This window comes from Durotheca rogersii (assembly GCF_024521655.1).
Source record: "Durotheca rogersii strain YMJ 92031201 chromosome Unknown GGS23scaffold_29, whole genome shotgun sequence".
Classification (NCBI taxonomy): Eukaryota; Fungi; Ascomycota; class Sordariomycetes; order Xylariales; family Xylariaceae; genus Durotheca; species Durotheca rogersii.
The window spans coordinates 55,455-70,967 of record NW_026251260.1 but is presented as its reverse complement, the minus strand read 5'-3'; the positions used below and the strand labels follow the sequence as shown (position 1 = coordinate 70,967).

Sequence of the window (15,513 nt, the reverse complement as noted above, 5' to 3'; positions counted from 1 at the left end):
GACTATAGCACGTACGATGGTCCAAGATAAATAAAACTAGTATCGCTATATTAATCGAGAGGTAAGGAATTTAATGTAGTTATCGTATCTTAGCTATGCCCCTTAGTCGTAGAGATATAGTAGTCGCTAGCCCGAAGGCATAAGAGGTAAGGAGAGAAAAGGGGCAAAACGTAAAAGTTATTTATTTAGCTATAGCGGTACGACGAAGTAACTTAAGCGCTTATAACTAAAATAGATATACTAATCGAAGAACGACGAATCTAATAATAAAAACGAATCTTTAATTAAGATAAAAATAGCAAAAATAGTAATCTAATTAGGTAATAAACTCGATAATAAGTATCGTATATCCCGTACTTACGGGAGCTATGGTTACTCTATATAGGCATAAGGCCTATCGTAGCGTGTCACGTGATGCATTAAGAGGGCATGTCTTACCGTACTACTACAGTACCGAAATTATAATATAGGTACCGGATATTCTTATATGGCCTATAATAAGTAAGAATAGCACTTATTACGTTATTAATTAGAAAGGTCGAATAATAGATGATATATAAAAAGCGATAGAAAAGGTAATTATTTCTTAATTAATTAACTACCATTTTATAACCGGTTCTTAATTAATTATAGGTATTATTTTATTATATAAAATATAGTTTAATAAAATCAGGTTCTAGTGCCTTTTTCGACGACGCTCCTTATTCTTATTCTTCCTATACCTATACTGATATACGAGCTTACGAATATCTAAAGAAAGACCTACGAAACTATTCATATACGGAAGTAATAGATACCGAATTCGAATTAATTAAAAAGGTATATTAATAAATGGAATCTAATACTGAAAAACAATCTCATAAGGGAACTATAACGTAAGAATTAATTCACTAATAGTTAATAATCGAATTCTAATTAATTATAGGTATATTTAATTAATGTTAGAGTTATATAAAGCAAAGAAATGCTATTATAAGTTTAACGAGACTTACGTTCTTTAAATCGTAGTTAAAGACTACGTAAGTATTAATCGATTATTAGCCGATATTAAACCGTTTATTAATTAATTGCATTAGATAATATCCGGTATTTCTTAATATTTCTTGAAATGTATTAACTCTTACCCTAATCCTACTTTAAGAAGAAAGAAGCATTTTATAGCGTTAATTAATCGATAATATAACGACGGGATTTATTTAATGAAATAACTTCTTGCCGGAAATACTACTAGTATTACGCCGTTAGTATATTGCTTTATTTAACGTAATAAAGAACGGCGAAAGGTCTATAGTATGTTAATCGATTCTTAACCGACTTATAATTATATACTAATTAATTAATAGATTTTAACTACCTATAAGGGAGGGGTAATTTAATTTATATAAATTATAAATGTTAATTTAAATTAATTATCCTAATCGATTTAAAATTAGTTCCTTATATTCTTTTATATTATAAAGGAATTCATACTTACCCTATCCCTCCTTTAAGTAATATTAAGCCAGAGTTACGTAAAGAGGTTAAAGACCTTATTACGAGAATTTAAAACCCCCGCTTATAATTAAGTAAGTTTAAGTTTATATTATAATACGAATCGATTACGGATCGGTTATTAAACAATTAATAGCTTCCTTTTATTAATACCTTCTTACGTAAAGCTAGTTAAAAGATAAAGGTATTATTAATATTACCTACTATAGTAGTGCGGTAAGACATGCCCTCTTAATATATTACGTAATACGCTACGATAGGCCTTATGCCTATATAGAGTAACTATAGCTCCCGTAAGTACGGAACATACCATACTTATTATTTAGTTTATTACCTAGTTAGATTACTATCTTTATTATTTTTATCTAAATCGAAGATTCGTTTTTATTATTAGATTCGTCGTTCTCCGATTAGTATATTTATTTTAGTTATAAGCGCTTAAGTTACTTCGTCGTACCGCTATAACCGAATAAGTAACTTTTACGTTTTACTTCTTTTCTCTCCTTACCTCTTATACCTTCGGGCTAGCGACTATTATATTTCTACGACTAAGGGGTATAGCTAAGATACGATAACTATATTAAATTCCTTACCTCTCGATTAATATAGCGATACTAGTTTTATCTACCCTAGACCATCGTACGTACTATAGTCTTCGATAGAGTATACTTTCGAGTAAACCTATCCGGGTCTCTAGCATCGCGTACGCTCTGCTCCTCCTCAGTAGCGACTACTACATCTCTACGACCAAGGGGTACAGCTAAGATACGATAACTACATTAAATTCCTTACCTCTCGATTAGTATAGCGATATTAGTTTCATCCATCTTAGACCATCGTACGTACTATAGTCTTCGATAGAGTACACTTTCGAGTGAACCTATCCGGGTCTCTAGTATCGCGTACGCTCTGCTCCTCCTCACTACCTTTATCCTACTTTTATTAATAAGGATATAATTATATATATGATTCGAAAATAACGGATCTTATATTTTCTAACCGGATCTGGACTTATAGTAGTTCGACATATATTCGAAAAGTAAAAGGATAAAGATAATTAGGTAATTAATCTTAATCGATTACGGGTCGATTCGAGATCGATTTTTAATCGATTCTTAATATATTTAATAAGTATATGAAAGTTTAAATAACTTTATGATTATTTGTTTTTCGCTAGTATAATTACGCTTATTTCTTCGATTACGTACTTATACGATTAATATGAATTATAAGTATTTTCTTTTTCCTAACCATCGGGAGATAATTTAGGCTATATATAATAAGCAATTACGAAGAAGTAGGTAATCGATTAAGTACCGATTATAAGTTAATTATTAATCGATTATCTAGATATTGCCTTAATTCGTATGATTATAAATTCTGATTTTATTCCGATGTATTACTTTATGTTTTAAGCTATCTTTAAGCTTATTACTAATAAGTATTATAAACCTATAAATTAGAAGCATATTACTTAAGATAAGGACGGCTTAATTAGCTTTATAATTAATTAAGACTATAAGCTATTAATTGGTACGTATTATAATTAACTCTAAACCGGCTATAAATTAGTTCCTAATTAATTAACCTAGGTTTCGGCTTATACCTTTCGCATAAGTATCTAGGTTACGATTAGTTATAGTATATTTAATATATAATTCAATATTATAAAGTCTATTACTAACGTAGTATAGAAAAGCTAATAGGGGTAAGTAAATACTTAATAATTATAAATTAATTTATAATCGATAATTAATCGATTACTATTATTATAGCTATTAATTCGCGGACCGTATTTAGACTTTGATTTATTAATGAACTTATTAAATATATAATTAGAAGCTAACTATAAAAAAACTTACGCATATATAATTAAAGGTAAATAAAATATTACTCTATAATTAGTTATAAATCGAATGCTAATCGATTAACTTACCTACGTTATGTTAATTAAGTTCGCTATAAACTTCGCGACTTTATTCGATATAGTCTTCTTTTATGTTATTTAAAAATAAACGCTAAAGATTAAAATTAATTAGTAGATAATATAAATCCTACTAAAGTTTAATACCAACGAAGTTATAATTACGGCGGTAGGTATTAGTATCTAGCTAATTATATCGAAAAGTAAGTTAATCGATTACTAACCGGCCATGGATCGTTTATTAATCGATTCATAGTAATTAATAACTAAATAAACGAGATTTTAATTCGGCTACTATCTTTTAAGAGTTTTACGTTTAATATTCGTATCGATCTTAATTATTAATATCTCGACTTCGATATTACGAAATGCGTCGAGGTAAGTAAATATATTTAAATTATTATTAGAGAGTAATTAATTATTAATCGGCTTATAATTATTTAGTACGTAGAGAAAATAAACGACTATAAGAAAGAGGATTATTAATAAACTTAATAGTTTTAACGTCGTTTTTAGTATTTAATTTTAAAGGTAGTATTCCGTCGTTAGTTATTTTAGAAGCTTAAAGCCTATCGTACTTTTTAACTACTAGATTAGTAAGATTAAGATTAGGTTTACTTATTATTAGATTACGAAAACGTTAACGAAGGTATATATATTACCCTTTTTTAATCGATACGTAATTAATTACTAACCGATTTATATAGGAATACCGAATTATATCGCTAGGCTTTGACTTTATAAACTATTATTATTAATCTTAAACTTAAACGTAAATTAAAACGTATTAAAATTCGTTAATAAATAGCCGTAGTAGATAAAATCGAAGAAGAAGTACGTTAATTACGCTTAATAAACGATAAAAAGGAGATTAAATTAATAGAACGACGAGCTAGGCTTAACTTAGATTAATAACTATTCGTTTAAGAATTAATTAAGAATTAACCTCTAATTAATTACCCGTTTATTAAATTAAATTATTACTTCTTTTTTAAACTATCTTAGGATAAATATAAAACTAATATATAAATTAAAATAATTTTTAAGTTATAATTAAGAATTAAAAGTAAAGGTATATTAATAATACGTAACTATAAGACTAGCTTTAATTAATTTATAAGCGATTAAACTCCTATACCATATATTTAAATCCCTCGTTATATATTACGAATCGATTCTTAATTAATTAAGAATTGAATATATTTAACGAAATCTCCGTATCTCTTTATTTACGTATTACTAACCGATTATTAATCGATTCCGAATCGATTAAGCCTTATTATTTCCTTCTATATCTAGTATAATTATAGGTAATGGCTTCTTAAATCGTAGCTATACGTCGCATACGTTATCGGGTACGGGAGGGAAGCATTTTAATAATAAACGGTTAATAATCGATTAAAATTCGATTAAAGTAAACTTATTACTAACCTTTCGGCCCTTTACTACGTAATTATTATAAGCCTTACTATATAAATTAACCATCTTTCTTATTTAACGGCTATCGATATCTCCGTTCTAAATAATAAATAATTAGTTCTTAATTAATTCGAATTTAATTAATACTTATTCTCTTACGTGGAATTATTAATAAAGCAGCGGTAATAGAGCGGCTAAACCCTACGATAGGCTTCGTAACGGGCTTACGAGGAGTATTAGAAATCGACGAAATATTAATTAATTAATAATTAATTAAGAAATAAATTATACGGAAAATATGCTTACTTCGCTTCGTTTTTAACTTACGCGGAAGCCTCGTTAGCTGCTATTCGTTCCATTAATCGTTAATAAAATGCTAATTAATTAATAATTATTTAAAAAATGAATTAAAAATAATAACTTACCTATAGCTCGCTAATATTATATATTATTTATTACTTTAGATATATAATTCTTAATTTAATACTTATAAGTACGTTTTAAGTACTATCGTAAGTTAGAGGTCGAAAATTAATAGGTTTAATTAGTTAATAATTAATTAATATCTAATTAAATATTAATATATACTATATTTCTATATATATTACCGTCGATACGGGCGCGATAAAAGAGCTCGCTAGGTACGATAATCGGAAGGCCGGCTTAATCGATTAATAATTAATTACTAATTAATTTCGGGATAATATTTACCTCGTTTAGTTCGAATTCTAGCATACCTTTAGGACGCGTCGTAAACGAAGTATATTATTAGTATGCTTTTTAAAGCTACGTTAGTAATAATTAATTCGTAATTAAATATATACTCATTAAGAATCGAATCTTACCGATAAACGAAAGTTATATAGCTTTACTATATTATTAGAAACGCGAATTAATTAATAGGAATATTAATTAATTAGGTAGTAATAAGAGGGTAGTAGTAAGAGGGTAGTAGTAGGAAGGTAGTAGCGGTAGTAGGTTAGTTATTATAAAAAGAAGGGAGGGAGAAAAAAAAAGGGTAGTAAGGGAAAAGGGTATTAAGTAGGGATTAATTAGAAGGATCTTACCCCTAATTAGTTAGTAGGGTTAGTTATTTTAAAAGGAGCTAATAAAATCTTCAGGAAGCCGCGACCCGCTTTGGGGTAAGGTTTAGGGGACTAGTTAGGCTAATCTATAGACTCGAGTAAATATGTAGGTACGAGAATGGCCCCGCTCAGAGCCACGTTGGCTGGTCCCTTCCCAGCTGTGTTTTCTGTCTCCCGATCCGCTGCGGCTGGTTGGCCCTTGCCTGGCTGGTCCCGAGCGCCAGAAAAAACGAGGAAACGACCGGTGGCAAGTCGCTGAGCGTTTCACCATCCGGTACCCTCTTTGCCGGCGGCCGGATGTATGCACATGCCTGCCTACGTACCCTTAGCCTGGTAGGGACACGGGCACACATAGATTTGCACGTACCTGCATACACATGTTGGGAGAGTAGATACCCGACTGGAGGCATCCTTCGAGGTATCTCCGACCTGAGCTTACACGTAGGTATAGCTTCCATCCATACGAGGTACCTAGGCCTATGTACCTAAGGAGGTACCTCTACTATACACCCAGCTAAGACGCCTTCGACGTGCTGAACAACGAAAACTGCCAAACAAACCGCGCCGTCGGCCACGCATCGCCTAATCCCGATCCTGCTGGCGTCTCTTTTACTTGATTCCGCCCGCTTTCATCCCCCCCCCCCCCCCTCTCCCCCCTGTTGGGCCCGTCCTGTCGCTGCAAATTGCGCCTTGCGCCTCTCGCCTCTTGTCTTCCACCCTCCCCTCCCCCTTGTCACGTTCCTGCGGCCTCCACATCGACGAATGAATGGATGGACGGATGGAATAGTGAGAGCGGGAGAGGAAGAGAGTCATTTTTTTTCTTCCTCGTCTCTCTCCATCAGCTCAATAAATAATCCCTCCCCCCCAACCCCTGACCCTCCTTCGGCCTTCCTTCCCTTCCTCCCTCCCTCTTTTCCCATTCCTTAACCCTCGTGTGCTTCTCGACCACGTAGATCAGATCCATTCCTTTCCAGGAGCAGTGCTCACTGTATACATTCCTTTTTCGGTACAGCTGCTCCGTCACGCTCATTCTCCGATCGTAAGGAGAGTCACCGAGTTCATCGCCAACCCCCACCACCAACGCCCTCCTTCAGAGATCGCCAGAGATCGCCAGGGAGCCGCCGGAACAAGCCAAAGGTCCTGTCGCGATAGTAACGAAAAACTTCCCTAGACACCCACCTCCCCTTCCCGGCTGGATCCTCGATTCGCTTTACATCTCTCTCTTTTCAAGCACACAGGAATTCCCATCCGCCAAGATGAAGTCCGCAACCCTCGCCGCCGCCCTCCTGGTCTCCGTCGCCATCGCTAAGCCCCACGGCCACAAGCGCCACCTCCACCCGCATGAGAAGCGCGATCTTGTCACCGAGTGGGAGACCGTCTGGGAGACCGCCACCGTCATCATCGACGAGAGCTCCACCGAGACCATCCCCCCGCCGCCCCGCAACACCGGCGCCGGCAGCCCCGGCCAGTTCTTCCAGCCCCCCAGCAGCGCCATCGTCTCTGTCGCCGCCGTGGAGACCTACCCGACCCCGGCCGCGCCCGAGACCCCCACCACGTCTCCCACCTCCACCAGCGTCGCCCAGCCCACCACCACCTCCATCTACCAGGCGCCGCCTCCGCCGCCGCCGCCCCCGGCTCCCACCACCACCAGCACCCCGTCCCCGGCGCCCGTCGAGACCCCGTCGTACGACACGTCGCCGCCAGCCTCGGGTGGCTCGAGCTCGGGCGGTAGCAGCGCCGACGGGATCCCGTACGGGAAGAAGTACGACGGCGAGATCACCTACTACAACGCGGCGCTGGGTGCGTGCGGGTACCCCGACGAGGGCAAGGACGACAGCGAGAACATCGTCGCCATCCCCAAGGACTTCTGGGACGCCATCAGCACCGCGACGAGCTACGGCATCAACCAGCCCGCCCATCCGCTTTGCGACAAGACCATCACAATCTCCACCGCCGACGGCAAGACCGCTAAGGCCGTCATCCGCGACCGCTGCGCCGGCTGTGTCGGCTCCGCCATTGACGTCACCCCCCACGCCTTCCTCCAGCTGTTCGGCTCCCTCGACGGCGGCCGTCTCGAGGCCTCGTGGTCGATCGACGGGTAGGCGAGCGGAGCTAGCCTCCTCTCTTCCCGCTCCCTCGCTCTCTCTCTCGATCCGTCTTCTTCCCTCGGAAGAAGGTGGGGAGAGCCCCCTTGATGACCCAACGGGCACCTTTTCAGCCTTGATGACCTTCTCTTCTTTTTCTGCCAAAAAAAATCTTACTGTCGGACTTGGGTTTTCTCTCGAGAGGAAACACTACGGATATACCAAAGGGATATACATCTAGGTTTTTGGTGTTTTTTTTTTTCCTTCCTGGCAACCAGGGAACGGGGAGTTTCAAGCAGAGCAAGGCCCGGTCGATTGACATGCGGCCGGTTGCGATACTATTCGTGGAGCCTATCCTCCGCCTTCTCCTCACCTCCCGCTCCACCCGTCTCCCCCCGCCATATACACGCTGGGGAGACGCGTGCGCGAGCGAACGAGGCGAGACATAGACCTAGACGTGGCACGTAAGATTCTTGTATATACATTGCATCCTTACTCGGCCGCCTGTACTCTGTTAAGAGAGCTGCTAGATCCGTCCCGGGATCCCGAGCGGGGATCGCGTGATTGCAGTCGCGGAGCGGGGAAAAGCACAAAAGAATATAAAAAGACATGTTCCGTCCGATAAATAAACGGGGCTAGAAGTCCTGCCGTCGCCGTGCTGAACGGATTCGCGAGTAGTCTTGTGTGTAAAGCCTGTGAGTGAATATAGAGAGTGGTCAGTTCAGCTGAGCTAGCCCCCTGACTCGGTGTAAGGGGCCGCAACGAGTCCGTAGTCGCCTTGTTTCTGTTATGCTCGCACTCTCGTAAACCCCGGACTTCTCTCTTTTCCCTTCAGCAAGACACTATCGTCTTATCCCAGCCGTAGGCAAACCACCGCGCCACGCACCGAAACCAACTCCTTTCGAAGACCGTCGACTGCTTTTACACCACCTCTATGTATATAACGCTCTTTTTAATCTTGCACGCAGCCTCAGCTCCGTATACCCGGCACGTCGAGCCTACACCCGCTCCTCTATCGCCCGAGGTTAGACATGCCAAGAACAAATCCTCAGCAGGAGGGCTCCTCCTCCCTCACCGACTCAAGCTCAGCAGCCCTTCGACGTACTTCCTCGTATCCACGCCGATGCCCTGGGCGAGCCGGCTCGCGCCGTCCGTCCACCCACTTGTACCCGACCCCGCGCCCGCTCCGTCGCCGAAGGACCCGCTGAGCGCCCGCAGCCGCGAGTGCTCGCCCGCCCGGCGTATAAGGAAGATTTCCTTGCCGACCCTCTTCCGCGGCGGCGCCGACGCGGCCCCGCGACCGCGCGAGCGGGGGCGAGAGGGCGGCGAGGATAGAGACGAGGAGGGCCGGGAAGAGCCTGCGTCGGATGCCTGCGCGGGGGCGAGGGGTGGCGGCTGCGGGGCCTCCTTGTCCGCCTTGTCGAGCACACGCGTCCAGACTACCCACCAGCCGCGGCTCGTCTTGCAGGTGCGTTCCAGCTCCGACGGTTCCGCCAAGGTCGCGACGTACGTGTTGAGGATCTGGTTGTGCGTGTTGATCGCCTCGACGCGGGACCAGATCTGCTGCTGTTGCTGTTGCTGCTGCGCTTGTGCCAGCGCCGCTCGCCCCGGCGAGGGGATACTGGGGATCGTCGAATGTACGGTCAGCGCCTCTGGGTCCCAGATGAGGTCGAAGATATGGGGACCCGTCGAGCCGGCGAGGTCCGGCCTCCCCGGCCGGTAGGATGTAGAGGCGACTAGAGGCTTTCGTAGGGGCGCGAGCTGGTAGTGCAGCGACCTGTACAGCCCGTCCCAAGCCAGCGAATCCGTCCCGTTTCGGAAGAGGAAAGTATAGATTAACGGTTTGTTGACGTATACCACCACGCGCACCTTCTGCACTTTGTTACGGTCTTGGCTCTCGAAGTGATCCGTTGAGTTTGGGGGGCCACCACTAGGCCTCGCCGTCGATTCCTTGTTATCCTGGATTCCAAGATCTCGGGTGACCTCGGCTTCGGGAAGACCCAAATCCTCCATCTCCACGATCAGAGTGCGAAGCACGATTCTCGAATTGTACCCCACGTCCTCGGACGAGGCGTCGGACCGCTCCATTTCTTCCTCACGGTCGACAGCACCGGCCTCCTCGACGTCCCCCAGTAGACCGATAAGGTAATGACCGGGGTCAGAGCTACGCATTCTCAGGGTGCCTTGGGATCTGCCGGGGAGTCCCCCGGGCGTCGTTCCGTTTTTGCCAGTATCTTCGGTGCCGGCGGAATTGCTTAGCGTCCAGTGGGTGCCGTAGCCCATCGTCAGGTAGCTCATAAACCTATTAACACTGCCTTCGTCCGCTGGCTCGTCGGGGCTTTTTGGCGAAGCCGCTGCCGACCTGTCGAGGGTCGCGGACGGACTTTGCGCGGCTGGCCGCTTTGGACTGGTCGAGTCGTCCTCAAGTGTTTTCACGACATTTTCCTCATTACCCTTCGTAGCTTCCGAGGGAGGCTTCTTAGGCTTCCTCGCTTGACGTATCGAAGACGGGCTGTCCCTGACGCCGTAGGCTTCCTCGCCCCATGTATAAATATCCTCCATCCAGTTCGTGATGTCACGTAGTGATTTTCTTGACAGAGCCCCAACCCCCAAAAAGATCGCGCCGTCTTCTGCCCCGGGTTCTTCGCCGGTGCCAAGCCACTTCGAAGCGGGCTCTTCAACCGCATTAGGGTCTCTTGCGAGGCCATCGTCTGTTCCCGACTCTGAAGGACCGAATTTAGAAACGACCAGGTCAACCAAGCCGTCAACCCTATCGACGAACCCTTCGAGGACCTCTCGCTCGCCGCTCCCGCGTTCCTCCTCGCCGACGCCGACGCCGAGCTCGCCGCAAGCAGCAATTTTGATACCGCCAAAGATGTTGGTGGCAGGGTTGCCATGCAGCATGACGTCCCATGTGGACAGGAAGAGATCCCAGTAGCGGCTCAGTATGCTGACAAATTTGGACCGCTTCGATCGGACGAATAGCGCGCTGAGGGACGATGAATGATGGAGTAGGAAGATGGAATGGGCGCGCAGGAGGTCTTGCATGAGCAATGCGGCGGGTTTGATCTCTCGAGACGAGTATTCTACATGTTTGGATGGGTCGTCCCTCTGGTCTGGGGAGGAGACTCCGAGCCTCGGTGGCAGAGGTATCTTGGTCAGGTCGATAGACTAGAATAGGGCAGCAATTAACCCAAATTTTGTTAGTATTTGTCTTGGAGTAAAAGTTGGCTTGTGTCTGCTTACGGCTAGAATCCACCAGCCAGGCTCGAGCTCGTGCAGGACGACGCGGGTCTTCTCCGTCTCTATGGCGTCTATAGCCTTGTTACCAGAAAAGCCACGACTAAACTCGACCATACCCTGGGCCAGGCCGATCTGCCTCAACCGTTCGTTCCGCTCATCCTGCGAGATGCTATCGGTGGGCTTGCCGCGGGGTCGATGTCGTCGTCTCTTAGACTGGGCATTGGCGGAGGTATAATAAACAATTTGATCGTCGATGGTCTCGTCGGTCGTGCCTAGAGAGGGATTGAAGATTGCTAGGAAGCCTAGCTGAGCGGGCACGACGGTTGCCAGCGGCGGAGAGACTACGGCCGCCATCGTGGGAGAGCAGGGCCGAGCGTTACCGTAACATGAGTATACAGAAATTGCCTATCGAGGTGAAAGACCATTAAGAAGGCCATAGCAGACTAGTGGCACATTTGCGTGCGAGCGGGGTCGGAGTCTGGTTGAGGCCGGCCGCGGCCCTTGGGCGAAATCTAAAATGGGAGGTGGAGGTGTCAGAAGTGAGAGGAGGTGAAGTTGTGAGGTCATAGAGGCGCGGGTGCGTAGAGACGAAGGTGAAGAGGTAGAGGGGCCTTGAAGAGGAGATAATAACCCAAGCTAGCGAGCTCAGCGGACGGCTTACCGCGTATACCGATATCGCAACAGAGTAATATGCAATAACCCATAGGAAGTTCCTTCGGCCGAGTTCCACTTACCGATCTGGCACCTAGAGCCTAAAAGGTACCTTCCTAGGTAGATAGCAATGGATACGACGTCATATTCGGTATACCGCATATGTACAAAACCATATGCTAGCAGGCGACGCCGAATCCGATAACCAGATAGATTATATATGCATAAAGTCATTCCTCATCTACGCTAACCCCGTGTGCCAGCACCGTGAAGGTGAAAATATAGTATATACAGATAAGTATAGCAAGATGCAGAGAGTGACTTCAGAGTTTTACTACCTACTGATTCACGTCCTTGTACCGAAGACGAGATAAATAACGTAGGTGAAGATACAGAAAGAAAGAAGAAAAAAAAAGGATAACGGAATATAAGGAACAGAAACATCATATATGTGTGTCTGTATGAGCCATGCTTTTTTTTTATCAATCAATTAGCCACTGACATGCTCCATCATCGGCGGCACGACGACTTCTAAATAATGTAATAACCCAGTCATGCCCTTACTCCCCAGCCCTGCTGTTTCCAGGTCTTCCAAGTAATAAAAAAATTGTATCTTTATAGCGCCTGTGAATATCTGGCTGGATTTACACCGCAGTCTGAGTCGATGCAGGCGGCTGTCAAATATTGCACGATAAACTCGCCCACCCCCCCTCCTCCCCCCCCTTTGACGACGCCACCGGAAGCTATTGGCGCACTGTACACCTCGTATCGTAATGCCGGTTTATTGAGTACAAGTTTCGAAGGTGTAGGGAGAAAAATCGAACTGAGGGAGGGGGCCTCGGTTGAATTGTCACCTATTCGTCAAGGGGTACTGCCGTGAGCACCTATCGGCTGCCTCGTTCCATATGAGAAATCCTCAAGATGGGGTTTGCCCTCCCATAGATGCGCATCCAAGCAACTCCTTCCGGTCCCGTTCTTGTCGTAATTGCATCGCCCTGTGAATATATGCGTGGATCAGATCCAGCTACGAGAAACCTCTCTCTATAGGTGCGGACGTTGCCGCTTAGTGCTCATAGCCTGCGCCTCGTTGCCACGGGCTGCTTCGTTGTTAGTAATCCTCTCCCGACAGACTCGGCCACGTTGCGACTTACCTAGCATTGTTCTGTGCTCTAGATCCCGGGGGGCTGTTGTTGTCGCGTTGCCGCGAAGACACGGAGGAACCACCGTACGGGCTCGGGGTCCTCTGTGCGCCACCAGCTGGGAATAGCGGGACTGATGGGTCTACGGGAGAACTAGGGCCCGTGCTGTTGTGGTGCTGGTTACGGCCATACGCACCGTTCGGGACTGCTGCGGGGACGGTCAGAGTCGACGTGTCCGTTCGGCGTCGCATGGACGCAGAGGATATCGACTCATTGTCGTCGTCGAGGTCCAAGCCGTGCTTGTACCCTGCCTTGTCCCCCCGCGCGGTGGCAGCTAGAGCATCTAGCTCGGTGGTACCGGTAAGCTGAGACTGCGATTTCATGAAGGATGCTCGGTCGTCGGCCATGAACTGGTAGCGGCCGTCGGGGTTCTTGCGGTAGAACACTAGCGTCGTCGACACGATGACCATGATGAGCAGTACCGTAGCGAATATGGCATTGAGGAAGAAGAGGATAAGACCAATAACACCATTAACTAACGGGGGCTGATTGAAAACATCGGAGAAGATCAAGAGGAAAATGGCGTTGAGGAAATTAACGACACAGATAGCGATGTTGAACGAGTTGGTGCTCTTATCCATCCACGGTCGAAGAACACTGGCGGTGATCAGAGCGGCGGCTTCGATGAGAAGGAACCCGATAGCCTGAGCAGTGCTGTTACCCTGGGCGAATGCGATAAACATGGACTTAACCAACGTATACCCGAGAATCGGGATGATGAAGTAATAAGCAGATGCCCGGAACTGGATGTATAAGAAACCCCACTTGTTCAAGGCCTGAGGATCCGAGAATAGTATATAGGCAGGGTTGCGATGCATGGCGACGGAGCGGCGGGCCATGCGAATGACCTTCATAGCTGCCCAGCCCATGGTGACCGTCATACCGACGATAAAGAAGACGGCAAGAACAACCTCGGCCGCGGAATCGACCTGCGTGAACTCCCAGAGGCAGAGGATGGACATCTGGGGGTACCCGATCAGAGTCAGGCGGAACAAGATGCCCTTCAGGACGGTAAGCCATCCGTTGCGGAACTCGAGGAACGTGTCGCCCTTCATCCACTTCTGTTTCACGGCGAGTTCACAGAAGCCCTTGAACGCCGCGACGCCGCCAATGGTGAAAATCACCAGAAGACAGAAGAAGGTCAGACCAGTCATGAATACGTTGGTGGTCTCGATACCAGCCCTGAACGCAGCACGTTGAATGCCGAATACGATATAACTACCGGAGCCGGTCATAACGTTGGCGCGCTTCAACAGCGGCCCCAGGGCACGCGGAAGCATAGCAGCCGACCGCCGATATAGGTTGACAGCCGTCTCGGGGAGAATGGAAAGGCCACGCTTCTCAACCTGCACGGAGACGGTGGTAAGGGAATCGAAGATGGTAGAGGGCGTACCACCGGTAGCGCGCTGGTACCAGGTGAAAATATCCTGCATGAAATCAACGTTGATGATACCCATCGACCACTGGAAATCCTGGGTCCACGACTGAACAACAGGAGGCAGGTGGATAGCAGTCAGGCCGAGCATAGCCTGGGCTTGGAAGAAGCCGAACAACGAGAGAGCACCGGAAGCTATGTGGGCGGCGGCGTTGGAATGACCTAAGCCGTTGATAATAGCCGAGGAGCAGAGGATCAGACCAGAGATGATAGCGAGAACCCACTTGATAGCAATCAAGTCAACCGTCTTTCCATTGGAGATATCGGCCTCGACACAAGCCACGCTCTGGCGGGTCTCCGTCAAGTTCAGGAAGACGCGGACGGTGGCATCAAGGTCGGGAAAGTTGTACGCAATGCTAGGGATCTGGGAAGCAGCCTCGTCGCCAACGGGCAAGTTAAACTTCAGCGGAATCTTACCGGCCGTCATGGGGCAAAGACCAGCCAGTCCAAGCTTGCAGGGATCGATCTCCGTCTTGATAATAGGGTGACCATATGCCGAGATGGAGATATCGAAGACAACCATGCCTTCGACAGACGAGGTAGCGACGATGTTGAGGAACGCAGTGTTGTTATTCGGGGTGTAGGTGACCTTGAACAGACTAGCAGTAAACAAGGAGTTTTCTTGACAGGTGTTGAGCGAGTTCGACACCAACATAGGCTCCGCTGCCTCGGCGCCCGGGAGGACGGCCGAAAAGCAGGAGAGCAGGAAAGCCGATCGTAACGCTGAGAACCACATGGCTGCGATTAGGTGGCGTTTCGCGACGTGCAGCTGAGGTGGTTTCCGTGACGGCGCACAGCGGAGCAAGAGAGAGACGCGGGCGGGGACGTCGGTGGAAATTTCTCTTCCTCGTACGTTAACGGGTGTTTGCTTCTCTGTTTACATCAGACATTAAAGAAGAGAAGAAAGGCCTCGATTGTCCTCCGATCCAGAATGACGAGGCCACGAATGCCGACGATCCAGAAGGGGGGAGGGGATAGCGAG

The 15,513-nt window shown here is 45.7% G+C and overlaps 4 protein-coding genes across 4 annotated transcripts; 1 reads left to right on the top strand and 3 right to left on the bottom strand.

Annotated features, from left to right (window-relative positions):
* Positions 1 to 7,175: 7,175 nt before the first annotated feature.
* On the top strand, positions 7,176 to 8,021 carry GGS23DRAFT_600096 (uncharacterized protein; the record flags this gene model as incomplete). The annotated part of the gene is made up of 1 exon (XM_051519018.1): positions 7,176 to 8,021. The coding sequence occupies one exon, from the start codon at positions 7,176 to 7,178 to the stop codon at positions 8,019 to 8,021; it is 846 nt and encodes a 281-aa protein (XP_051368422.1).
* Positions 8,022 to 8,844: 823 nt separating this feature from the next.
* GGS23DRAFT_266982 (uncharacterized protein) lies at positions 8,845 to 11,872 on the bottom strand. Its single transcript, XM_051512406.1, has 2 exons — positions 11,250 to 11,872; positions 8,845 to 11,174 (listed from the first exon to the last, which is right to left on the bottom strand). Exons 1-2 carry the CDS (start codon positions 11,598 to 11,600, stop codon positions 9,075 to 9,077), a joined length of 2,451 nt encoding a protein of 816 aa, XP_051368421.1. The 5' UTR covers positions 11,601 to 11,872; the 3' UTR covers positions 8,845 to 9,074.
* Positions 11,873 to 12,107: 235 nt separating this feature from the next.
* On the bottom strand, positions 12,108 to 12,452 carry GGS23DRAFT_266968 (uncharacterized protein). The gene has a single exon (XM_051512404.1). It carries the CDS (start codon positions 12,342 to 12,344, stop codon positions 12,144 to 12,146), a length of 201 nt encoding a protein of 66 aa, XP_051368420.1. The 5' UTR covers positions 12,345 to 12,452; the 3' UTR covers positions 12,108 to 12,143.
* A 416-nt stretch (positions 12,453 to 12,868) lies between these two features.
* On the bottom strand, positions 12,869 to 15,513 carry GGS23DRAFT_266971 (TRP-domain-containing protein). The gene is made up of 2 exons (XM_051512405.1): positions 13,049 to 15,513; positions 12,869 to 12,994 (listed from the first exon to the last, which is right to left on the bottom strand). The coding sequence occupies exons 1-2, from the start codon at positions 15,265 to 15,267 to the stop codon at positions 12,961 to 12,963; spliced, it is 2,253 nt and encodes a 750-aa protein (XP_051368419.1). The 5' UTR covers positions 15,268 to 15,513; the 3' UTR covers positions 12,869 to 12,960.